The sequence below is a fragment of the Haliotis rufescens genome, unplaced genomic scaffold, assembly GCF_023055435.1.
Source record: "Haliotis rufescens isolate VD_foot unplaced genomic scaffold, xgHalRufe1.0.p SCAF_20, whole genome shotgun sequence".
NCBI lineage: Eukaryota > Metazoa > Mollusca > Gastropoda > Lepetellida > Haliotidae > Haliotis > Haliotis rufescens.
The window spans coordinates 19,310,542-19,337,437 of NW_025963891.1; the positions used below are offsets into that span (position 1 = coordinate 19,310,542).

At 40.7% G+C, this 26,896-nt stretch overlaps 1 protein-coding gene across 1 annotated transcript in view; it reads left to right on the forward strand.

Annotated features, from left to right (window-relative positions):
• Positions 1-25,577, forward strand: part of LOC124137387 (transmembrane protein 94-like) — an 86,301-nt gene extending 60,724 nt beyond the window's left edge. The window contains exons 16-29 of the mRNA XM_048400922.1: positions 280-382; positions 850-1,011; positions 1,775-1,958; positions 3,652-3,735; positions 4,462-5,037; positions 7,327-7,426; positions 7,802-7,910; positions 8,791-8,965; positions 9,888-10,133; positions 11,505-11,641; positions 13,928-14,031; positions 17,648-17,741; positions 20,173-20,340; positions 21,897-25,577. Coding sequence (XP_048256879.1) covers positions 280-382; positions 850-1,011; positions 1,775-1,958; positions 3,652-3,735; positions 4,462-5,037; positions 7,327-7,426; positions 7,802-7,910; positions 8,791-8,965; positions 9,888-10,133; positions 11,505-11,641; positions 13,928-14,031; positions 17,648-17,741; positions 20,173-20,340; positions 21,897-21,969 — 2,315 coding nt within the window. The 3' untranslated portion in view covers positions 21,970-25,577. The remainder of the gene's footprint in view (positions 1-279; positions 383-849; positions 1,012-1,774; positions 1,959-3,651; positions 3,736-4,461; positions 5,038-7,326; positions 7,427-7,801; positions 7,911-8,790; positions 8,966-9,887; positions 10,134-11,504; positions 11,642-13,927; positions 14,032-17,647; positions 17,742-20,172; positions 20,341-21,896) is intronic.
• The last annotated feature ends 1,319 nt before the right edge of the window (positions 25,578-26,896 follow it).

Consider the following 26,896-nt stretch of genomic DNA (forward strand, 5'->3'; position numbering starts at 1 on the left):
ATGTCTGAAGGTTTAGTGAGCAGGTGCCTGTATCAAGATGTCTGAAGGTTTAGTGAGCAGGTGCCTTTATCAAGATGTCTGAAGGTTTAGTGAGCAGATACCTATATCAAGATGTCCGAAGGTTTAGTGAGCAGGTGCCTTTATCAAGATGTCTGAAGGTTTAGTGAGCAGATACCTATATCAAGATGTCTGAAGGTTTAGTGAGCAGGTGCCTGTATCAAGATGTCGGAAGGTTTAGTGAGCAGGTGCCTGTATGTCAATGTAATGTTCGTGTTGCAGGCATGTGTCAGCTGTTGACCCAGGGCACAGCGGACATAGTGCTGGACTGCTGCACCGACTACTGGACAGGCAATGATCTGTGTGTCCTCTCTGAGACCGATAAGTAGGTAGTCTGGACATAAGCTGTCCAGTTGTGAATGTCCGTTATGTTTCAGGAGTGATTAACACATTAGGCCAGGCTATCTCTTCTTTCATAACAAATAAACAATAATTGAAAATAATTCGTTTATGCCTATGTTGAATGTCTTTTGCTTGTAAATTTGTCTTTAATTTCAAGATCTGTTTTTAGGGAATTGACCCCATTTCAGCCCAGGAATTTGTTTGCCCCTGCAAAATAATTTCTTTTGACCAGGACGGTCTGTCTGGCCAGTTGTATTCTAGTCAGTCTAAGGGAGACAACTCTAGGGCCAGAGCTTGACTTTCTGCTTCTGTCAGTGAAGCATTGTATGATTTAGTATATTTGATCAAATTCTTTGAGAATGTGCTATCAGGAAAGGGTTATGTCATACGATAATCTACTCGTTTATGATTTTTAAGATTATGAGGATAGTTAAACATGTTTAATTTCAGGAAGAAGATAGTTGACTTCTACCATAGGAACAGCATGGCTGCCTACTGTACAGCGTTCTCCTACCGTCCCCTCGCACAGAACATCTCCCCATTGCTGGAGAGCATGTACATTGAGCTACCTGACAAGTTTGTCCGACTTCTCAACTCTGGCAGACCAAATAGGTACTTATATGTATTATCCTTTTGTATCCCTATCGGGCGGTCGGGTAGCCTAGTGGTTAAAGCATTCGCTTGTCACGCCGAAGACCAGGGTTCGATTCCCGACATGGGTACAATGTGTGAAGCCAATTTCTGGTGTCCCCCGCTGTGATATTGCTGGAATATTGCTAAAAGCGGCGTAAAACAATACTCACTCACTTGTATCCCTATCTTTGGGAGAACGCCTCAGTGGTCTGGTAGATAGAGCATCTGCCAGAAGATGAGAAGGTCGGTGGTTCGATCCCTGGCCGCGTCATACCAAAATATGTAAAAAGATGGTACTTTTTGTCAGCCTGCCTGGTGCTCAGCATTAACGGAATAAAACAAGGACTGGTCGGCTCAGAGTCAGTATACTGTGTCTGAGTGGGGTATTCATGTTAAACTGCGGCATGGTATCTCAGTGAGCTAGCACTATAAATCAGCATCAGTCCGGTCTAGTACAAGCAGCCACACAAACACATACACGTGCATGCACGTCGCTATATAAGTGCAATACTCTTTGACGCGACGTTAAACCCAATTTCACCTCACCTCAGAGTCAGTATATCCATAAACCATTTGCTTGTAACAGGATACATAGAAAACACAGGCAAAACTACAATTATTTACAGTCAATGCCCAAAGTCTCCCTATGGTAATTGATTGATGCCCGGCAGAATGTTGTTTGCGGTATTTGAGAATATGCTGTGTAAATGGTATTTATGTTTCTTTTGTTCTGTGACTGTAGAACATCTGAATGTGAAGATCCGGAGTCCTCTGCTTTGTTGACCAAGTCGTCAAGATCTTTCAGTGTGGACTCGTTGATGGAGAGTGAGAGTGTGTCTTCTATTGACGACGTCCCTGGGTGTCACCAGGCCCAGAGTAACCAGGTCTTCATCGGCATGGTGACGCTGCAGTACCAGGCCCGACAGGTCAGTTGCGAGATACACGTACTGCTTACCTGCAGACATTATTGTGCTTACTTGAATTAGAACTGAACACACAGTATGTTATATTTAGAAGATAAACATACTGTGTTTTAGGTGTAGAGCTAGGTTAACTGTACATATTGTGAATACTCAGCAAGCTAAATTTAACATTATTATATCTACAGGTAACCAAGCTCTCAATTAAAAACACAGTGTTTTAATCTCCATTCTACCATAACTAAATAAAATGCGAAGTTTTTGGTTTTAGCAAATATATTGATTCAAGTGGCATGAGTTGAGTCCAGTGTATTGAGTGGGTTGTTGATCTCAAGTACAGAATCACCACCAATAGCCTTTAAACAAAATATGGTGCTGTATATGCTCAATCACTTTTATTACATCGTAATACTTAACTTGAACATATGACCAGCATTGGAAGCATGTAGCACACAGCCATGAAGTGGGCGCCCTGAAGAAAACTAAGCATACCTTGCAAGGTTTCGCTCTGCACCTCACGTCACTTTTATGACGTCATGTCACTCATGGTGACACAAAAGACATAACATCACAGTCATATGTAGAAAAGCGTGAGATTTCAAGCTCTCAGTTGTCCCCAAAACTTGAAATACATTCTTTTAGTTGATTTATATTGTGTTTTCTGCACAAAATGCATTGCCACCCTCCCTTTGAATATTGTAGTAACTGCAGTATGTATTTTGTAGCCTATAATGGTTCATATGATCATTTCAGAATGGAAAGGATTACTTCTCTGTAAATAGTAGCTTCCATAGTGATACGGATGTATTGCCTGTTTAAATCAGAGAAGGTTTATTCTGATTAGACAATCTCAGATTGACTGATCAGAATCTATTAATTTCCAAGTTTGTGGTAGAATATAACCTAAACAGTGAGTCGGTTGGCTTTAACAACGGTTTATCAGTATTTCAGTTACATATTATGTCGTCTAATACTGCTGTGGCATGCAACATTGGTGCAAGCTTTAATCCTGTCAATTTGTGCTCATGTGGCCTCATTAATCTACAGTGGAACAAGGATATAACGAATACGGATAGAGCAAACGGATACAAAAACTATAAAAATCTCCAATTTATCTCCTATATATTATCATATAAAATTTATGTACATCACAAACTCTCTACAGAGAACTAACGTATTTAGCGAACTGAGAAATCTCACTCAGTGTCAAGTGTCACTGACAATTGGCTGCATGCAATCAGACACAATCAACAAAATTGCGGCGAATCAACACAATCACTGGTAATGATTCAACGTTGTTAAACTAATCTTGTCTGTAAAACAAACAAATTTCATTCAATATTTACATTAATTTCGGTGAAATTGTGTGTGAAGTGATCGGTAGATCGCACAACTCACCGTTATTTACAGGAACCACGGTCATGGATACATATATCATAAATGCCATACTTTGACTCGTTAAAAGTCATATTTGAGGCAGTTTGACCATTAAATGTCAACATAACGTTTTCGCAACGAACAACGTATATAACAAACTAATTTCTCCAGTCCCTTGTAGTTCGTTATATCCATGTTCTACTGTACTTTGTGCATTCAGATTTTTAGACATCTTGGGCCAATAAATGTCATTTAAATGTCCCCAGTCCTGATGTGATTGAATGTAACCTTGTTCTTAGCATGTGTTTGTTATATCTTGCAGGAGATAGTACAGCTTATCGAAAAACTTGAAAATGCTTGCATAAGATTTGTCCACTTCTCCAAGGAGAATGAACTGCGAAGCAGGGTAAATATCGTTACAGTTTCTGTAGTGAAAGAATTCCAGGGTATGCAGATATTCCACTTTGCTGAAGAGATAAGGCTTCAGTTAATGTTTCAACATGCAAATGAAAACCCTAAAAATAAATTATTCTTGAAAGTCAGATGCTTGTGTGACAGTTGCTGTACCAAGCTTTTTTGATGTCTGAGTCTGTGATGAAGCTTAGATAAGTCAAACCTGACCTAACCTAAGATGATGTCTGGAAATTAAGGCTTAAAAAGAGAAAAGAATTGGTTCTCAGGCAGTGACTTTTGAAAATAGAGTGCGTGCGTTTTTAAAAATTTTTTTTACTTGTTCGAACTAGTATGTAACCAAATAAACAGTTGTGTACCATCAAATTTGGAAAGGGCCTCCCTACATAAACAAGCATACAAACTCCTATTGCTGCCATGACCATAACACGAGCAGTGAGCATGTAAAGGGAAGTAACTGTGTGCTATATTGGATCGCATTGTTTTTAAGTATTAGGATTTTTGTATTTTTAAAAAAAATGAAAAAACCCCGAAATATCTGGCAGACTTTATGATGATGGTGGTGCCTGAGAACCTGAGAACTTTTTTAGCCTCATGTAGAACATATATGATGACTAGCTTTCAAATGACTGATTAATTTGGTAAATTGGTTCCAGTACTGTGTAAATAATGTTTACAACTGCTGATGATTTATTTCCTAACAAACTGTGTTTGATGGTAGGTATTTTCAGAGAAGATGGGATTGGAGGCAGGCTGGAACTGCCACATCTCTCTCATGTCACATGACAACTTTAAACTTGAGGGCAACATGTCTGGGCCGGAGTCAGTCTGTCACGGCGATGTCTCCCAGCGACCCTCTCACCATTCCAGCCGCCATTCCACCGACGACCTTGGGCGTGACACAGCTGGGAATGTGACCTCCAAGGCACAGTCTGCAACTGATGCAGTGTGCTCGAGAAGCTTCAGTGCTCCTAGTATCATAAACCTGGAGGAGACCCAGGTGAAGTTTGACGTGGACAACATCTCCATCAAGGAGGATCAGTGTACTGTGACCATCAAGGAGAACTCCCCTGTGGTTGTGTCCGGGGACAAGGAGCTTGATGAGGAGGAGGAAGAGGAGGAGGGAGAAGGGGAGGGGGAGTCGCAACGACTCATGTCACCGAAACGACAGCGGGGCTGGAGTTCCAGTGACGATGATGCTGAGGGAGAGACAGATTTCCAGTCTGACAGCCGCTATACCTCAAGTTACGTGACTGACAACACTGATGATAGTCTCACAGGGGCTCTGGATAATAGGGTGAGTGGCATGCATTGTTACAGAGATTAAACAAGAACATTATACAGGGATGAGAATCTTCTGTGGATCCGCAAATTTTAGTGACCACAAATTTGTTAAAATATGATGGCTTCCCCCATAAACACCCCAAAATTATGGACCACGCTCCATTGCAAAGAAGTTTCAGCTGAAAAGGAAAATATCCATCCTATCTCCCTGATTATAAGGATTCAGCAGCAACTAATTTTGACTGTTATGTATAATCATTTCATGAAATGATGTATGGTCCTAATGTTCACTTTCATGACATGAACAGACTAGGTTAAAGAGAGCACACAGAATGGAGAAATTCTTACACAGATGCCAAAAAGTGGTACTTAACGTAAGAAACTTTCCTTAACTTCGTTGGCAAACATTAATAGTATTTTATGTTGAATTCATGTTATTATGGAAAGCCCCCAAAATATATGGATTGTATCTGCAAGATAGAGGAAGGGAGGTAACCCCAGCTACAGAATTAGTTTTGCTGGTCCTTGAAGTGCATGATTCTTTCTTTCTTGCTTTGATTCTAAGGCCAATACCCCAAAGTTAAGTTAAACAGTAAACTATGTTTATAACGAACACGCTTATAACAAACTTACGGATATAACGAACAGTTTGTTTGGTCCCGGACATTTGTTGTATATTTTTTCATATAAAATTCATGGAAATCATGAACACGCTTGTAATGAAATAACAAATATAGCAAACTCACCTTGTGGTACCTTGTGTACTCTGTCGACGATAATGATTAAGTGTATAACGCACTGTTTATCCCTGAGCTGAGCTGAGCTCCTCAAATCTGCCTATCCGTGGCCAAACGCGGCTGTTCTAAGCGACAATAAACAAATAAAGGCAATTGATTTACTCTTTAAGTACCAACACCTTTGCCCTCAAGATTTTTTATGAATATACATAGTACATGTACACTCTTGTTGTTTATCGAGTAACATGATGTGGTGATGTGACTTGATCCAAGATGTCTGCCGGTCGAAATGTGTATAACGAACAACGGATATAATAAACTACAATAAATGGTCCCTTTGAGTTTGTTATAACCGTAGTTTACTGTACTATCATTACTTGTTAAGGAATCTGATTGTCCCGGTCACTCTCCTGTAAAACTCTATACAAATCGGTTCGCCAGCATGTGCGGGTATTATTACGTCAATACGCTTGATGCGTGTCTGGTTGTCTTGTCAGTTACCATGTGAAAGTATGATGGCAGTCACAAGATAGATCTAACTGTCACAGACAAATATTTCACCGAATATAATTCTTTGTTATGTGTACTCATAGTGTTAATGTGTCGCTAGCATTGTCTATGGTTTTTTACGTGCTGATATGTAGTGGGACACAAACTTCTAAGATCCGGTTCATCCCACAGTTGACACTTGCAAGTCATTATGCCAACCAGTATGTGCATATTTTGTAGTGTTTAGTTAACGGATTTCAGTCTTGTTGCAGGGTATGAAACTTTCCCCAAAATTTCAGCCAGACCACAGGACTGGCTAGCTGAAATACTTGCCAGCCCTGACCAAAACCTGCCTGCCCACTATAATCATATGTTTCTGAGGATAAGCCAACGGGGTTTCTTTTTGGTTACATTTTATCATTCATCTTTACATGTGAATTAATGCTTATCATTGGGAAATATTTAGAATATTTTCACATATGAAATATAACCCGACCATCGGGCAGGGGGATTTGAAAATCTTGCAGCCCGAGTTGAAATCAACCCGTCTCGGACGGTCGGGCAGGCAGGTATTTCGAACACTGCTTGTTGTATCATAAAATCGAAAGAAAGTGGATAAGTTTGGGTTAATGTACTCAAAAACATTTTGAACAAGGTGGTAGAAAATAGTCTTTTGGATGCTTAAAGTTGTTTATGTCTCAATCTCATTATGATCAGAAATTAGTTCTCGTTACGGCTAAACAAAAATATGAGGACATCCCATTACGGGTCTAACAAATTTTGACTGACCAATGGAATGACTGACAAGAAGTCAACATTAGCCAATCAGAGGGAAGCTTTCTCAAGCTTTACGGCACTAGTTTCAAACTGGCAACTACGCTTTGAAACATATTTTGAAAAAGTCTCGATTAAAAATTTGTAAAAGGAAGAAACTAACACTCAGGAATGGCTAATAGACGGCCTAAATTGTATGGACTGAGTCATAAAGCTCAACACTGCTTTATCATTATGAGGAAAAGTGTGCATTATAAACAAGAAAACATGGTATCTGTACTGTCTTTCTTCACTTGATGCAGGCAAAGCTACCAAGAGGTATTGAGAATATCCGCCCCCACCTGGCCAGCACCGACAACGTCCCCCTCCTAGTCAACCTCTTCACGGACTGCACACCTGAAGGTAGGGAAAGTGAGCTGATAGGTTTCCAGGAGTAGGGAGTGAGTGAGTCAGTGAGCAAGTCAGTGATTGAGTTTGATCAAATGCTGCCTTGAACTGTATTTCAGTTGTGTCACAGGGTACTGGTTTTGTATGGGTGGTAAGTCCGACCTGATGCAAGTTTTAGACTTTTATCACTTTGTTGAAACCCATGAGCTCTGATATGGTGGTTACTAACCAGTGATCATTATTTGGGCAAATCCGTGTCACTGGAATTATGGCATGCCTAAGGGACATAACTCTGTGGATAAAGTATGAGAGGGCAGAAATAATATGAGCTAGATATTTCTTCTCACTGGATTAATACTGAAGTCTCTAATGCAATCTTTTTTATGACAGCAACCCAGGAAATGATGAAGATCATGCAGGAGAATGGGGAGGTGGTGCTGTGTATGGGCAGCTGTGCCAACATCCAGAACACTCCTCTCTTCCTGCAGGCAGATTGTAGGTGAGTACAGGTATATAAGAGAGATTGTAGGTGAGTACAGGTGTACTGGAGGAGATTGTAGGTGAGTACACAGGTGTACTGGGGGAGATTGTAGGTGAGTACAAGTGTGGGGGGGAGATTGTAGGTAAGTACACAGGTGTACTGGGGGAGATTGTAGGTGAGTACAGGTATACTGGGGGAGATTGTAGGTGAGTACACAGGTATACTGGGGGAGGTTGTAGGTGAGTACAGGTATACTGGGGAGATAGTAGGTAAGTACACAGGTATACTGGGGGAGATTGTAGGTGAGTACAGGTGTACTGGGGGAGATTGTAGGTGAGTACAGGTATACTGGGGGAGATTGTAGGTGAGTACAGGTATATTAGGTAGATTGTAGGTGAGTACACAGGTGTACTGGGGAGATTGTAGGTGAGTACAGGTATACTGGGGGAGATTGTAGGTGAGTACAGGTGTATTAGGGAGATTGTAGGTGAGTACACAGGTGTACTGGGAGAGATTGTAGGTGAGTACACAGGTGTGGTGGGGAGATTGTAGGTGAATACAGGTGTATTAGGGAGATTGTAGGTGAGTACACAGGTGTACTGGGGAGATTGTAGGTGAGTACACAGGTGTACTGGGGGAGTTTGTTCCCTGAGTACAAGTGTACTGGGGAAATTGTAGGTGAGTACACAGGTGTACTGGGGAGATTGTAGGTGAGTACACAGGTATACTGGGGGAGTTTGTTCCCTGAGTACAGGTATACTGGGGGAGATTGAAGGTGAAATTCTTTTGAAAGCTTTATTAAATTCCTCTCACTGATTTATTGATATGAGTCAATATACATTGTGATCACTTCCAACATAATGATATTATAGTGAAAGCTTCTGTTGTTCATTTGCAGTTTCTCCCTTGAGCCTCTGTACCCACAAGTGTGTGCCAAGCAGCGGGTGATGGTAGAACCATGGGATGAGGACAAGCCGACCCCCATGCAGATAGCAAGTGCCCTGATCAGCATGCCCTGTCCCCTGTCCTTCAGGAGGGACGACAATGTCAGTCTAGTACAACTCATTGCAGAGGTAGGTCACAACCACACCTGACCTCATGATCCATCACAACCCACCTGTGTTAATGATCCATCACAACCCACCTGACCCCACGATCCATCACAACCCACCTTTGTTAATGATCCATCACAACCAACCTGTTACTCATGATCCATCTCAACCTCACCTGAGCTAATGATCCATCACAACCCACCTGTGTTAATGATCCATCACAACCCACCTTTGCTCATGATCCATCTCAACCCACCTGTGCTAAGGATCCATCTCAACTCACCTGTGCTCATGATCCATCTCAACCTCACCTGAGCTAATGATCCATCACAAGTTACCTGTGCTCATGATCCATCTCAACCTCACCTGAGCTAATGATCCATCAAAAGTTACCTGTGCTAATCATCCATCACAACCCACCTGTGTTAATGATCCATCACTACCCACATGTGCTAATGATCCATCTCAACTCACCTGTGCTCATGATCCATCTCAACCTCACCTGAGCTAATGATCCATCACAACCCACCTGTGCTAATCATCCATCTCAATCACACCTGAGCTAATGATCTATCACAACTTACCTGTGCTAATCATCCATCACACCAGAGGTCATGTTCCATCTACAAGTGGTGTCATTTTACACTTTCTTTTCATATTGCCAAAGGGGCGGTCGGGTAGCCTGGTGGTTAAAGCGTTCGCTCGTCACGCCGAAGACCCGGGTTCGATTCCCGACATGGGTACAATGTGTGAAGCCCATTTCTGGTGTCCCCCGCCATGATATTGCTGGAATATTGCTAAAAGCGGCGTAAAACCATACTCACTCACTCACTCACTCACTCACTCATATTGCCAACATTTTGTGAGGTGACTGAAATGTTGTTAAAAGTCACATTGGAGTCTCTCTCTCAGCAATGTTAATAACAAAGTGTGTGTATTTCAGGCCCGTCACTTCACCCAGGCAATGAGGAACTGTTTCTACCTGATGTTGTGTTTCCACCTGTCACTGACCCTGACCCAGGTGCTGGCCAGCATACTGCTGCTGCCCCCCACGTTGGACACCCGCCACCTGCTGTGGCTCCTCCTGGTGGTCATCCCACTCCTCAGCCTTACCCTCATGGGCAACCCCGTTGACCCCCGCATCATGACCATGGCCACTCGCAAGAACAAGGACCATGTCAACGGAGAGGTCAGTCATGTCTTCCTTCCTCTTGTCTTTCTGCAATACAGTTAATAATGTATTTTCACATGATGAATTCGATGTTTGTGTAGAGCTTTGACCACATGTTTCGGCAAGAATGCAGTTTACCTCAAGTTTTTCCAATGCCTTTTTTGTCACTTCACTAAAATAACAGCAGGTAAATATGATATTTAATTACCAAAGTTATACAAAATATCTTGTTGAAATGTGGCCCCGATTGATGTCATTAGTAAGGCTGTCACACATCGTTATGGAACTTCTATTTTCGTGTACTTTTTCGATGTTGACGTCCAATTTCTTTTATGTTTAAGGATTGCTTTGATATTCAAGTTCAAGGTGTAATCATATTAGCCGTTTAAGCGCAAGCAGAATGATTTCTTCTGCTTGGTTTGTGCTTTATCGCCCTACTTTTCAAATAGTGATACTGTCATATGTGGCAATAGCCATATTTTTCAAATAGTGATGGTGTCATATGCGGCAATAGCCCTATTTTTCACATAGTGATGGTGTCATATGCGGCAATATTACTATCATCAATGCATGTGTACCGTGTTTCATGTATGACTAGGCCTTTGACCTCACCCCATGCTTTTTTTAATATTTAATACCTCTGAACCAAATAATTTTAAAAAAGGGCTAATTATAATACTTTCTTAGAAAGCTTGAACATTGAACTGAACGGGCATGCGGTCAAGATATACCAAGGAATTTCGACCGACTATCCATAGTATATCCGTCCTTCTGATTATATTTTGTGTGTGCAACCTATAACTTGAAAACTATTGAATTGATTCTTTTCAAACTTGGTGAACCTTTTCTATGGCAATAAGAGAAGTCCAGTGCGAAGTTTGTTTTAGTAAAAAAATACATTTTTAAACATTTGTGCGACCTATAACTTGAAAAAATACTTAATGGATTCGTTTCAAATTAAGGGAATAGTTTCCATACTAATAAAAGGGGTATAGTGCAAAGTTTAAATTTGATATATGTATTTTCTGAAAGTTTTGAATTTAGAATCATTGTTTTGCTTCAACATTTGAGCGACCTATAACTGGGAAACTGCTTTATGGATTCTTTTACAATTGGGGGTACAGTTTTTATAACAAAAGGAGAGTTGCTGTGCAAAGAGGTGTATTTTCTGAAAAAATAAAATTTTTTCATGTTTTGAACTTAGACGAGTCAAGGTCAGGGGTATAAGTGAGTCCTGCACACTTTTTGCTTGTTTCGTGCTTATTGCTGTGAAATTTCTAACTATAAACATTTCAATTCCACTCAAACCCTAGACATATTTGGCTTACATTATACAACATCAGTGAATTATTGAAAGCAAGGAAATAGGAATTTGTTTTTTGGTTCCAGATGCTTGGGCAGTATATTGTGCAGTTTAGCCTGAGGTTCCTGCCATCTGTGATAGTCCCCCTGCTGTGCTACGGCCTGACTCTGAACTCCTTCTGTCATACGACCCCCAACGTCACATGTGCTGTCTATACATTCAGGTAGGTACTGTGTCCTCCAGGTACTTGTCTAGTCATAGGACCACCACTGTCACATGTGCTGTTGTGCATTCAGGTAGGTCCTGTGTCCTGCAGGTACTTGTCTAGACATAGGACCACCACTGTCACATGTGCTGTTATACATTCAGGTAGGTCCTGTCTCCTGCAGGTACTTGTCTAGTCATAGGACCACCACTGTCACATGTGCTGTTGTACATTCAGGTAGGTACTGTGTCCTGCAGGTACTTGTCTAGTCATAGGACCACCACTGTCACATGTGCTGTTGTACATTCAGGTAGGTCCTGTGTCCTGCAGGTACTTGTCTAGACATAGGACCACCACTGTCACATGTGCTGTTATACATTCAGGTAGGTCCTGTCTCCTGCAGGTACTTGTCTAGTCATAGGACCACCACTGTCACATGTGCTGTTGTACATTCGGGTAGGTACTGTGTCCTGCAGGTACTTGTCTAGTCATAGGACCACCACTGTCACATGTGCTGTTGTACATTCGGGTAGGTACTGTGTCCTGCAGGTACTTGTCTAGTCATAGGACCACCACTGTCACATGTGCTGTTGTACATTCAGGTAGGTCCTGTGTCCTGCAGGTACTTGTCTAGACATAGGACCACCACTGTCACATGTGCTGTTATACATTCAGGTAGGTCCTGTCTCCTGCAGGTACTTGTCTAGTCATAGGACCACCACTGTCACATGTGCTGTTGTACATTCGGGTAGGTACTGGGTCCTGCAGGTACTTGTCTAGTCATAGGACCACCACTGTCACATGTGCTGTTGTACATTCGGGTAGGTACTGTGTCCTGCAGGTACTTGTCTAGACATAGGACCACCACTGTCACATGTGCTGTCTATACATTCAGGTAGGTTCTTTGTCCTGCATGTACTTGTCTAGACATAGGGCCACCACTGTCACATGTGCTGTTGTACATTTAGATAGGTACTGTGTCCTGCAGGTACTTGTCTAGACAAAGGACCACCACTGTCACATGTGCTGTCTATACATTCAGGTAGGTACTGTGTCCTGCAGGTACTTGTCTAGACATAGGACCACCACTGTCACATGTGCTGTTATACATTCAGGTAGGTACTGGGTCCTGCAGGTACTTGTCTAGTTTTAGGACCACCACTGTCACATGTGCTGTCTATACATTCAGGTAGGTACTGTGTCCTGCAGGTACTTGTCTAGTCATAGGACCACCACTGTCACATGTGCTGTCTATACATTCAGGTAGGTACTGGGTCCTGCATGTACTTGTCTAGACATAGGGCCACCACTGTCACATGTGCTTTGTACATTTAGATAGGTACTGTGTCCTGCAGGTACTTGTCTAGACAAAGGACCACCACTGTCACATGTGCTGTTATACATTCAGGTAGGTACTGTGTCCTCCAGGTACTTGTCTAGTCATAGGACCACCACTGTCACATGTGCTGTTATACATTCAGGTAGGTCCTGTCTCCTGCAGGTACTTGTCTAGTCATAGGACCACCACTGTCACATGTGCTGTCTATACATTCAGGTAGGTACTGTGTCCTGCAGGTACTTGTCTAGTCATAGGACCACCACTGTCACATGTGCTGTTGTACATTCAGGTAGGTTCTGTGTCCTGCAGGTACTTGTCTAGTCATAGGACCACCACTGTCACATGTGCTGTTGTACATTCGGGTAGGTAATGGGTCCTGCAGGTACTTGTCGTCTAGTCTAGTCATAGGACCACCACTGTCACATGTGCTGTTGTACATTCGGGTAGGTACTGTGTCCTTCAGGTACTTGTCTAGACATAGGACCACCACTGTCACATGTGCTGTTGTACATTTAGATAGGTGCTGGTCCCTGCAGGTACTTGTCTAGTCATACAGATACATCAAGCTTGTCTACTGATCTGATATGTGTCTCTATTACAGTACAAGCTTCGGGTCTAGTTCTGTGTATTTTTATCTCTCTGTGATTATGTCAGATGTAGCCTTGAGGAACAAAACTAATCTAATGAAAAATTAGGTGATAGAAAAACAAAGTGTGTGGGTGGTCATCCTGTTTATATCCTGCAAATTAGACTTGTGCCCTGAAGCTGTTGGGAAGTGATGATTTCCTGATTGCTGGGAGCCCAGGAAAAATTAATTTCTTTTCCAGGCATAAACCTGGCTGGTACCTTTGATAACCACTCCTTCTGTTCTCAAACTCTGAAGACATGCATAATTTTGACGATTGAATGACAATTTTTGAATGATTGTTAAACCATTTACATGTAATGTGCTTCATTTGTTTCAGTGATGGAGGAAATCAGACTGTTTTTCACAACTGGTATGAAAAATACTCAGGAGGGATAATCCTTGCTCAAAATATACTTCTCTTCCTGCTGGTATTTTACTTTGGTGAGTATAGGATTCCTAAGTGGACATCTTGTTGATGCAGCAGGGATGCATATGCACCTGCTCAGCATGCCAACCGTGCAGAGAATAGGTCTTCAGCAACCCATCATTGCCGTAAAAGGCGACTATGCTTGTCATAAGAGGCGACTAATGGGATCGGGAGGTCAAGCTTGCTGACTTGGTTGATGCATGACATCGTATCCCAATTGCCTGGATCGATGCTCATGATGTCAATCACTGGATTGTCTGGTCCAGACTCGATTATTTACAAACCGCCGTCATATAGCTGGAATATTGCTGAGTGCGGCATTAAACAATAAACAAACAAACAATGCTCAGCATGCTTAGAGGCAGATGTCGATAATAATTCCCAAATTAAATATGTTAATGAAGTTATAACTAATGTTATGGCTTTGTTGAGGTGACTTGTATTTCACTGACAACAGGACCAATAAAGAGGAAGAGGCCTTAATGCTTAGTTTTGCATGATTGCACTGAAAACACAATTAGAATTACATGTCAAAATACCTCAGAATTTAAGAAACTATAAACTAAATTGGACAAAATAACGTTTTCTTACCAATTTGCCTACCAGAATTCTAGACAAATCCATGTCATGATTGTGATGTCACATTAACAAGGAGATGAGATCCATCGGATGTATCTTTATTCTGTTTAATGTAAGGCTGTTTGATTAATATTTTTTGCAGTAAGGCTCAACAGATTATAAACCATTCCATTGCTACAATACCACAAGTAAACCATTCCATCATGACAATACCACAAGTAAACCATTCCATCGCCACAATACCACAAGTAAACCATTCCATTGCTACAATACCACAAGTAAACCATTCCATTGCTACAATACCACAAGTAAACCATTCCATCATGACAATACCACAAGTAAAGCATTCATCGCCACAATACCACAAGTAAACCATTCCGTCATGACAATACCACAAGTAAGCCATTCCATCGCCACAATACCACAATTAAACCATTCCATTGCTACAATACCACAAGTAAACCATTCCATTGCTACAATACCACAAGTAAACCATTCCATCATGACAACACCACAAGTAAAGCATTCATCGCCACAATACCACAAGTAAACCATTCCGTCATGACAATACCACAAGTAAACCATTCCATCGCCACAATACCACAATTAAACCATTCCATTGCATCAATACCACAATTAAGCCATTCCATTGCTACAATACCACAAGTAAACCATTCCATTACATCAATACCACAAGTAAACCATTCCATCATGACAATACAAGTAAACCATTCATCGCCACGGTACAACAATTAAGCCATCCCATCGCAGCAATACCACAAGTAAACCATTCCATCATGACAATACCACAATTAAGCCATTCCATTGCCACAATACCACAATTAAGCCATTCCATTGCCACAATACCACAAGTAAAGCATTCATCGCCACAATACCACAAGTGAACCATTCCGCCATGACAATACCACAAGTAAGCCATTCCATCATGACAATACCACAAGTAAACAATTCTATTGCCACAATACCACAAGTAAACCATTCCATCATGACAATACCACAATTAAGCCATTCCTTGCCACAATACCACAATTAAGCCATTCCATTGCCACAATACCACAAGTAAACCATTCCATTGCATCAATACCACAAGTAAACCATTCCATCATGACAATACCACAAGTAAGCCATTCCATCGCCACAATACCACAAGTAAACCATTCCATCGCCACAATACCACAAGTAAACCATTCCATCGCCACAATACCACAAGTAAGCCATTCCATCATGACAATACCACAAGTAAGCCAATGCCACAATACCACAAGTAAACCATTCCAGCATGACAATACCACAAGTAAACCATTCCATTGCCACAATACCACAATTAAACCATTCCATTGCCACAATACCACAAGTAAACCGTTCCATCGCCACAATACCACAAGTAAGCCATTCCTTGCCACAATACCACAATTAAGCCATTCCATTGCCACAATACCACAAGTAAACCATTCCATTGCATCAATACCACAAGTAAACCATTCCATCATGACAATACCACAAGTAAGCCATTCCATCGCCACAATACCACAAGTAAACCATTCCATCGCCACAATACCACAAGTAAACCATTCCATCGCCACAATACCACAAGTAAGCCATTCCATCATGACAATACCACAAGTAAGCCAATGCCACAATACCACAAGTAAACCATTCCATCATGACAATACCACAAGTAAACCATTCCATTGCCACAATACCACAATTAAACCATTCCATTGCCACAATACCACAAGTAAACCGTTCCATCGCCACAATACCACAAGTAAGCCATTCCATCACCACAATACCACAAGTAAACCATTCCATCGCCACAATACCACAAGTAAACCATTCCATCGCCACAATACCACAAGTAAACCATTCCATCATGACAATACCACAAGTAAACTATTCCATCGCCACAATATCACAAGTAAACCATTCCATCGCTGCAATACCACAAGTAAACCATTCCATCATGACAATACGACAAGTAAACCATTCCATCGCCATAATACCACAAGTAAACTATTCCATCGCCACAATACCACAAGTAAGCCATTCCATCATGACAATACCACAAGTAAACCATTCCATCATGACTACCACAATTAAGCCATCCCATCGCAGCAATACCACAAGTAAACCATTCCATCGCCACAATACCACAAGTAAACCATTCCATTGCCACAATACCACAAGTAAACCATTCCATCATGACAATACCACAAGTAAGCCAATGCCACAATACCACAAGTAAACCATTCCGTCATGACAATACCACAAGTAAACCATTCCATTGCCACAATACCACAATTAAACCATTCCATCGCCACAATACCACAAGTAAACCGTTCCATCGCCACAATACCACAAGTAAGCCATTCCATCACCACAATACCACAAGTAAACCATTCCATCGCCACAATACCACAAGTAAACCATTCCATCGCCACAATACCACAAGTAAACCATTCCATCATGACAATACCACAAGTAAACTATTCCATCGCCACAATATCACAAGTAAACCATTCCATCGCCATAATACCACAAGTAAACCATTCCATCATGACAATACGACAAGTAAACCATTCCATCGCCATAATACCACAAGTAAACTATTCCATCGCCACAATACCACAAGTAAGCCATTCCATCATGACAATACCACAAGTAAACCATTCCATCATGACAGTACCACAATTAAGCCATCCCATCGCAGCAATACCACAAGTAAACCATTCCATCGCCACAATACCACAAGTAAACCATTCCATTGCCACAATACCACAAGTAAACCATTCCATGGCCACAGTACCACAATTAAGCCATCCCATCTCAGCAATACCACAAGTAAACCATTCCATTGCCACAATACCACAAGTAAACCATTCCATGGCCACAGTACCACAAGTAAACCGTATTTAAAAGAAGAGTATGAAAACATTCCTTCCTGTCATGATTGTTGATCAGCTTCAGTACATGTAGATGGGTTGGGTTTGTGTTACTTGTGAATGACCCTGTGCCCCTGTTGTGTTGCAGCCTGCATATCAATGAGCTTCGTCCACTGGTCAGATCATCTCTGGAAGAAGCTTCCATTTACAAATAAACTGTGGTCAATAGTTACACCCACACTGTAAGTATGCATTCCATTTTACTGTCTAATCTGGTATGGTTGTTTCTTCAGATTCTCCAATGGAGCTCAGCATTAATTGTCACAAATCCCGATGAAAGGGATCTTTTGACCACACAGTGACAGGAACCTCATGACCACGTTTTTGCATCTTCCCAAGGCAAGAGTGTTAACTGACTATAAAAGTCCAGTTTCCACCCTTGCCAAACAAGGCTGGTATTATGGAGTTACATTTTGTCTGGACTAATGAGTCTATGCATAGTCCAATCAAAATCGCGCACCGAAATCAAAATCCGGTTCGTAAACTGTTGTGCAGATTTTGATCGATTGCAGGATTTGCAAAGCATGTGCACCGCCAACTCGTTGTTGTTTTTAATCAAGGTGCACACATGATTTGATGCATTTCACGATGAAAGACCTGTTTGATCACAATATAGATCTTGATTATCGATCAGATCGTCTTGACTGGGCATCATTATTTTGTGTGAAGCAAACGCAAGTGATACGAGAGTTAGTATCTGAGTGGTCCATAGGAGAGGCTTAGAAGGGACATAACTGGTAATAGCCACTGGTGGCGCTACGATCGAGCTCAGTAATTCCAGCCTAGTTCGGCAAGGATGAAAACTGGACTTTTAAAGTCAGTTAACTCTCTTGCCTCGGGAAGATGCGTTTTTGTGACTAAAGCTGCTATTCAGGACATTTAGAGAGTATGGTCCCAACAACTTGTCATCAGAGCTGACTAATGGTGATCGGTGGCTCGGCGTTCGAAACTTAACCATGGTCCTTGTCACAACCCAAATGTTAAAAGTTGAAAATTATTTTAGTCTCCCAAATTAAATGCCATTGGAGCAAAAATTACCGTAAGGAGCTCAGGAATCCCTTTAATTATGAACACTGGTGGTTACAATGTGTGACTTGTTTGATCCTGTGCCATGTTACCTCATTGTTTGGGATTGGGGCTCATGGCATGGATATTACTGATCCAGACACAATACTGAGCTGCCCTTTGAAACTGGACTGCTTTAAGGTGTTCTTGGAATTTGACTGCAGCTGCTGCCACCAGTGATTTTTCTGTTGTCTACTACCCAATTATTATTGACATTGGAGATTATTCTAACATGGGCGTCTTCCAAATGGCCCTGGGGAAATCCACCTTCTCGTGGGTGAGTGAGTGAGTGAGTATGGTTTTTATGCCGCTTTTAGCAGTATTCCAGCAATATCAAGGCAAGGGACACCAGAAATGGGCTTCACACATTGTACCCATTTCGGGATTTGAACCCGGGTCTTCGGTGTGACCTTCTCATGGATGAAGTACTACTTTGAAATGGTTTTGGGTAACATTAGTCAAAGGGCAAGGTCAGCATTAATGATGTTCGATGGTCAAATCAATGTCGGTTTCTGTGGCATCTTTACCTCTACAGACATGGAACTATTATATGTTACCATGTATCTTGACAAAACTTACAACATCAAGTGTCAATTGCATTTATGTCAAAAGTCAAGGTCATCTTAGAGGTAACTGTGAAAAGTATTTTTATCATTCTTTCTCTTGAATATTGAGCAAAGATTATTGACGTTAGAGGATTTCCTACAATGGAGATATTCCACATGTATCTTGGTACATGCTGAGAAAATCAAAGGTCAAGGTCATGTGATAGAAAAATCTCTTTTAAAAGTTTGTGGTTTCACTATCTCAAAACATTCATTTAATTATGGTGTATTAGCTTGATGTATTCCTTCTCAAAGATGGGGCCCTGCTTTGAAAAGGTTTTGGTCCAAAAAAGTAAAAGGACACATGGTTAGATCATTGTCAGTTTCTGAGGCATGGTCTCCTCTATAGGTGTAAAACTTTTTATTTGTGTATTTGTTTGTTTGTTGTTTAACACCTCAAGTAATAATCGAGCCTGGACCAGACAATCGCATTTGTGTGTAGCTGTACATATCATACCACACGGTATGTTGGTGGCATGTCGGTCAAAGGCCAAGGTCACATTTGGAGTTTAACATGAAACATGGTTCTATGATGTTAACCATGGTTGTATTTTTACTTGTACAGTCGACCCGTTAAGTCCTGGGGTAGAATAGATCTTCAGCAACCCATGCTTGTTGTTTTAGGCGACTAACGGGATCGGGTGGTCAGGTTCACTGACTTGTTTGATACATGTCAATGTATCCCAATTGCATGGATCAGTGCTCATGATGTCAATCACTGCATTGTCTGGTCCAGACTCGATTGCTTACAGACCGCCATCATGTAGCTGGAATATTGCTAAGTGAGACGATAAACAACAAAACTTGTACAGTCCTTAGACATGGGTACTTGTTGGATCTCTAGTAGTTCTCAATATACACTCAATCTACTCTTTGAAAGTGGCTGTCTGAAGGGCTGATTCTGACTTGGTGTAGTAGATTCTGTACATGGTTCTTCTTTCAGATTACTGGTCCAGATAATATATTTTGTGGGTGATGTCGCAGTGCAATCTCGGAGTGCGGTCAACACTTTGTCACTGTCCAGTGTTCACCCTGCTGTGTGGGCACTGGGGATGGGCTGGCCGGTTGTTATTGTCACTATCAATGAACTAGTCAAGAGAAGGGAGATCAAGTAAGTCAGCCGTGTACAGTAATCTGGGAGATATAATTCCTCCTGTACCCCATCCTTGTTTTATAAGGCTTACAAAAATAAAAGAATTGGTAGTCAGGCAATATATTTCATGGGGAAAATGTTCAACATGGGGAAAATTTAAGGATTTTTTTTTTTGAAAATGGAAATAAAAACAAAACGTGCGGCAGACTTAATGATGATGTGGGCGGTGCCTGAGAACCTAGACTATTATTTTTTTAAGCCTTAGGGAAGCTGTTTTGTGACGCTTCTGACCCAGGCAAGCTCCTTACAATATGTGCTGCCCCCGAGGCAAAGTTCCCCTCTGTGATGGGTGGCCACTACTGTGCTTAGAGTTGGAGCTCGCTACAGCAACTGACCAATATGTTCACAGACAATTGATGACTGTTGTGACGCCGAATACTCTTACCCCAGCTAAATTATTTTCTTTGTCAATTTGAAATTCTGTTCCATTTCAGCTATCATGTAATTGGTATAGTAAGAATGTAAGGGGGAAGTTTTCTGTTAGTCTGCAATCTCGACCCAATCTGATTAAACAAATGCGAAGGTAAATTCATCTGGGAAATCTGGGCAGGCATAGACCTTTTAAAATTCACTATGATGGCATTCCCCAAGACATAAACAGAAATAGTTCCATGAAGATTCAGGGCTAGAATCGGTCTTCAGCAACCCATGCTTGTCATAAGAGGCGACCACCAGGATCGGGTGGTCAGGCTTGCTGAATTGGTTGATGCATGTCATCGTATCCCATTTGAGTGGATCAATATTCATGATGTCAATCACTGATTTGTCTGCTCCAGACTCGATTATTTACAGACTGCCGTCATAAAGCTGGAATATTGCGGCATTAAATAACTAACATACAAACATAAACAAAAATAAAACAGAGACTACCTTTGGGGTGAGAGGGAAAATTTCCAGATTCATGTAATGGCCATGACCACATGCACTGACAGCGATGTTACCAAGACTGTGACAAAGTTGTTAAGATCTGGGAAGGACTTTGTGATCCACAGAACTAAGGGACATAACTCATGGGTTTCACCAAAGTGAGGTGACACTTTTTACTTACCCTGATCAAAGTGGCATTGAGTTCCTGTACTGATTACTGAAACAGTAGAACAAATGACCTGTGAATAGCTCTTTAGGAACCCATGCTTGCCGTAAAAGGCGACTATGCTTGTCGTAAGAGATGACTAGCTGGATCAGGTGATCAGGCTTGTCGACTTGGTTGATGCATGTCATCGTATTCCATTTGCATGGATCAATGCTCATGATGTCAATTACTGTATTGTCTGGTTCAGCCTCGAGTGTTTACAGACCGCAGTCATATAGCTGGAATATGGCTGAGTACGGCGTTTAGCAACAAACAAAGTAGATCAATAGCCTCATCAAGTCAGTTCACTCAGTTCAGATATGAGCGGTGCCAAGGTGCCCTCTTGAGCTGTATATCTCTGTAACAAATGGTCACTGTTTGACTGTCCCAGTTGATGTTCTGCACATGTTTGGGTTAATTAAGAATACATTTTATTTTTCAGATTGGCAGTGCGGCATCAGAAAAGAGCACGGTTAGATTTTGGAACCAAATTAGGAATGAATTCTCCATTTTGATGCAGCTGTATAGGATGCCTTTCTTCTGTGACCACAAACTGCCAAACATCTTTCACTTCTTGTCATTCTGTGTGATGGATTTATTGATGAACAGTATTTATTGTCAACTATTTACACTTTTTATGCATTGTATTTTTTAAGTTTCATTGAAGAATGGGGATAGCTTTGAAAACACTCTGTTACAGGCTTTCTTAGTTGTTTGTAATTTTGGACTTATTTATTTTCATTTAGATGATATTCAATTTTAGACTTGCCTGTACCCTGCATGCCTCGTATATGGAAATGTCTCATTCACCCGCACTAATCAAAGGCAAATAAAATCATTTGGTCACATATGTGTATGTGAAATATTTATGTTACCATCGTATGCTTTTGACAACATATATTTTATATGATAATACGTTCATTTTGTGTAATTTGATTCTTAGTTTGAAGAACAAGAAAATGATTGCATTTCTTTTAAAGACCATTATTATGATCATCAAGCAAAAGAAGTAATATCTGTTTTATTTAAAAGAATGTGAACGCATTTTTCATTGATATGACACGACATTAATTACTTCTTTTTTGTTCTTCATTTTCCATGTTTTTTTCCCATACTGACTTGATCATGTTCAGCTTGTGAGTGTAGGGCTGTTTTTGGTACCCCACTTGTAGTGTGTAAGCACTTGTGTAGACCAGCAACTACTGTACTTGTGTCTACAGGTTTTGACCTAGACCTGCTCAGTTGACAATATTCGGCCCTAATTCTGTAGCCAATGGCAGTAAAAAATCCCAAATTGGAACTACAAATTTCCCACATCCTGTAGTTAAGGTTGAAACCAGTGTCATGGCTTTTTCAAGTTGACTTGTGTTTCATGGATAACAGGACCAACATATGGATCGAAAAGGTGTTTGTGCTTAGTTTTGCACTATTACATTAAGTGCAGTGGTTAACTACCTCCTAATTTGAGAAAATACCCACTTTAAAAAACCTCCCGGTTTTGAAAATAATTTTGAGTTTTTCCCAGTTTACCTGGCAAGGGGGCGGTTGGGTAGCCTGGTGGTTAAAGCGTCGAAGACCCTGGTTCGATTCCCGACATGGGTACAATGTGTGAAGCCCAATTCTGGTGTCCCCTGCCGTGATATTGCTGGAATATTGCTAAAAGCGGCGTAAAACCATACTCACTCACTCACTCACTCACTACCTGGCAGGGGAAGTTAGTTTGGAATACTAGATACATCCCAGGCACATACACGCCCACCATTGTGGGTACACTTTTAAGCTATCTGGTGTACAATGTGCAGTCAAAAATTGCAGTACGAACGCCACTGACTTACAATAGCAAAATGGCCACATCGCAGACTTGTTAATAATTCATGGCATTTATAAAATATTTATTCATTCTTTGATAACTAAGGTTGGTTTTAAGGTGCCAATGATAGTAATTTGATTGTTATTGCTGAAATTAATGGTTTGTGTGTTTTTTTTCTGGCCAGTTCACATAGACTTCAATCAATGTTAATATACGCAATATTGAAGAAATTATGAATATATTTAATGAATTTGAATAAAACTTTTGTCTAGAAATCCACTGAACACTTTTGATACAAACTTGTGTAGTGACAGGACTAGCTGACATACTCCACTATGAACCTGTTGACGTATGTTATCTCCACTGTTTCATGCTGCTGCTTTAACTCTCGGTAAAAACAATGAAAACTGCCCCCACTAAACAGCTGTATTTTTGAGGAGAAAAATGTGTATTGTTATTCAGCTATTAGTAGTTAGTAGTAATAAGCTAGATAGCCTGTGTAGAGAGGACTCCCATTAAGTCAGAACATTTCTTTAAGGACATACCAGTACATTTTTTAAACTTTAAGATAAAAAAAGTTTATCTTATACTACTCAAAAGAAGTTAAGGACCACCTGATTCTGTCATAATACTACAGTTCATCAGTCCGTGATGGCATGCCAGATTAACGATAGTAATATGAGTGAGTGAGTGAGTTAGGTTTAACGCCGCTTTTAACAGTATTCCAGTTATATCGCGGCGTGTCAGCTTAATGTGGGAGGAAAGCCCGAAGTGATGCAGGTCTCAGACGTTAACCACTTCGGTGAAACCCATGAGCACGGGTATGGTGCTGACAAACCTAGAAACATAATCGGGGCGAAGATAGTAATATGAAAGATCAGGTGCTCCTTAACTTCTTTTGAGTGGGATTGATTACCTTGTGACCCGATGAGGTTACAGTGACATGGCTGTAATATAACTGATTGTGCTGACAACAACCTCACACTTTCTCAAATCAATAGCTAATTTAGGACCAGCTAACTATCAATGGAATTTCTATTTATTTTTAAATAGGATTTTATTTTTTTATTATGAGGAAGACAACGTTTCGGAGTATAGGCTTATTCCTTCATCAGGTGAATGACCATCTGATGAAGGAGTAAGCCTATACTCAGAAACGTTGTGTTCCTCATAATAGAGAAGTTGGCATCCATAAATTTTCTTCCTTATATGTATCACTTCTAAATGCTTTTCAAAGATTTTAATTTTGTAGTGAACTGATGTAAATGAGTACCGCCATGTAATGAGGATGTATGTTCTATATAGATGTGAAATGGGTATCTCCGCCTGTCCTGCTTCAGATCCGAGTGTTGGTACCCTGGATGGTATTGTTCTCCCGTATTGATGCCTTGAGAATTTACATTGATGATACAGATCAGGATACACCTACCAATGTATCAGCTCAAGGTTTGAAGGCTGTATCGATTTTGTTAAAAAGGAATAATAATAGCTTTGCAGCAACCCAGCTTGAAGACTACCATGACTACTCAGGCTAGTATTATCTTCCTGCATGTCACAACAGAAGGTGCCAAATCCGGTCTTTTGACTCATTAGAAGTCGCTAGAACATGAATACATGACACTTTTGTTTATGGATAACAACTTCTTTGTTCTTTGTAGCGACGTTTCAGGGCTACTTCTTGCATGACGAATGTGCCTGGAGACATTGTTGAAAAGTTTTGTGTCTAATTATCATCCCAGTGAAACACAAACTGGTTGACAGAAACAGTCTCTAGTTAGCCAGGCCACATAGTAAATGTAGAATTTCATGCAAAACAACAGAAATTAAGCAATTCGATAATGTAATGTAATGTGACTCAAATATTGATCTATGTATTACGACAGCCAGGTTGGTGGCTCTGACTTATGGGAGTCCACTCATTTTTATAATTCATATTATGATATATTCTCCAATACAATGCTCACATGTACTGTTCTTTCAAAGATTGATATATTTCTGAGTGACAATGAACACATTCTACATTTTCATATTACGTGTTGTGCTTATATTTTGAAGATATTGACATACCAGCGTGAAGATTTTTATCCAATTTGATATTTGTATACCGGTAATTCCTCAATATTGTCACATAGTTCTGATTCCTACACTGAGTACCCTGTGCCTTGTGTACCTCCTGTTGTTGTAGGCTACTGTCTGCATCTTCCCGAGGCAAGAGTTAACTGACTGTAACAGTCCAGTTTCCACCCTTGCCGAACTTGGCTGGAATTCCTGGGCTCAATCGTTGTGCCACCTGTGGCTATTACGAGTTATGTCCCTTCCATGCCTATCCTATGGACCAATCAGATTCAACCTCTCGTATCAAAATGGCGGCGCCCAGTCAAGATGATTTGATCGATAATCAAGATCTATATTGTGATAAAACGAGTCTTAGATCGTGAAGTGCATCAAATCACGTGCACTTTGAGTAAAAACATAAGAGATTTAGAAAATATCTGTTGACAATGCGTTGGCGGTGCACATGCTTTGCAAATCCTGCAATCAACCGAAGTCTGCATGACAGTTAACAAACTGGATTTTCATTTCATTGCACGATTTTGATTGGACAATACACTGACTCGTTAGTCCAGTCAAAATGTAACCCCATAATACCAGCCTAGTTCAGCAAGGGTGGAAACTCGACCTTGATAGTTAGTTTACTCACTTGCCTCGGGAACTCGCAATAATGGGATATGCTTCATTCTGTCCTGACGGGTGTAATTTCATAGATCATATTTCCTCCCACAGGGATTCTGGTACGCTAGCATCCTATGCTTGTAAGTGGCGGATTACTGAATAGGGTTGTCAGGCTTGGTGACTTGGTTGAATGTGTGTCAAGGTACCCAGGTGTGAATTGTTGCTCATAATATCAATCACCTGTTTGTCCTGACTTGATTAATAACAGGCTGCTGTCATTGGGCTGGATTATTGCTGGGTGTGGAGTTATACAAAAAAACAAACAACCGATTTCGGTTATCTGGACATCCAGTGAATTGGTACTTTTTGATATTTTGGTTTGTCATATCAACTCTATGATAGTCTTATCATGTATTTGTGTAGTTTTTTGAATAACTTGGAAATGTGAATCAAAAAGTAATTTTTATGAATGAGCTTTTGTTTTCATATTGAATCTCAAACTTAGAATACAGTCATCATTTTTAATCCTATGTTGCAATTGTATTGTGATATGTAGTGTATTGTGAACCAAGTATCCCAGCAGCTATTGTAGTAGGACTCCAGTGTATTGGTTGACCCTTAGTGATGTTACACATGATAGAAAAATTTGTATATTACAGTAAACCAAGTTTATAACGAACACGCTCATAACAAACTGAAGGATATAACGAACTATTATTTTGGTCCCGCCATCTGCTGTATATATATACTTACGACAAACCACGGTTATAACAAGCTAAAATTAGTGGTCCCTTTGAGTTAGTTATAACCGTAGATTTCTGTATGTTCCAAATTCTGAAATGAACCTTTACACCATATCATTCTACGGTGGAACCTGTCATGTAATGTTAGTTAACCTAGTCACTTTCATCAGGGTGATTTAATTTGAAAAAACTATTCAGTCTGTGAAACTTCAAGAA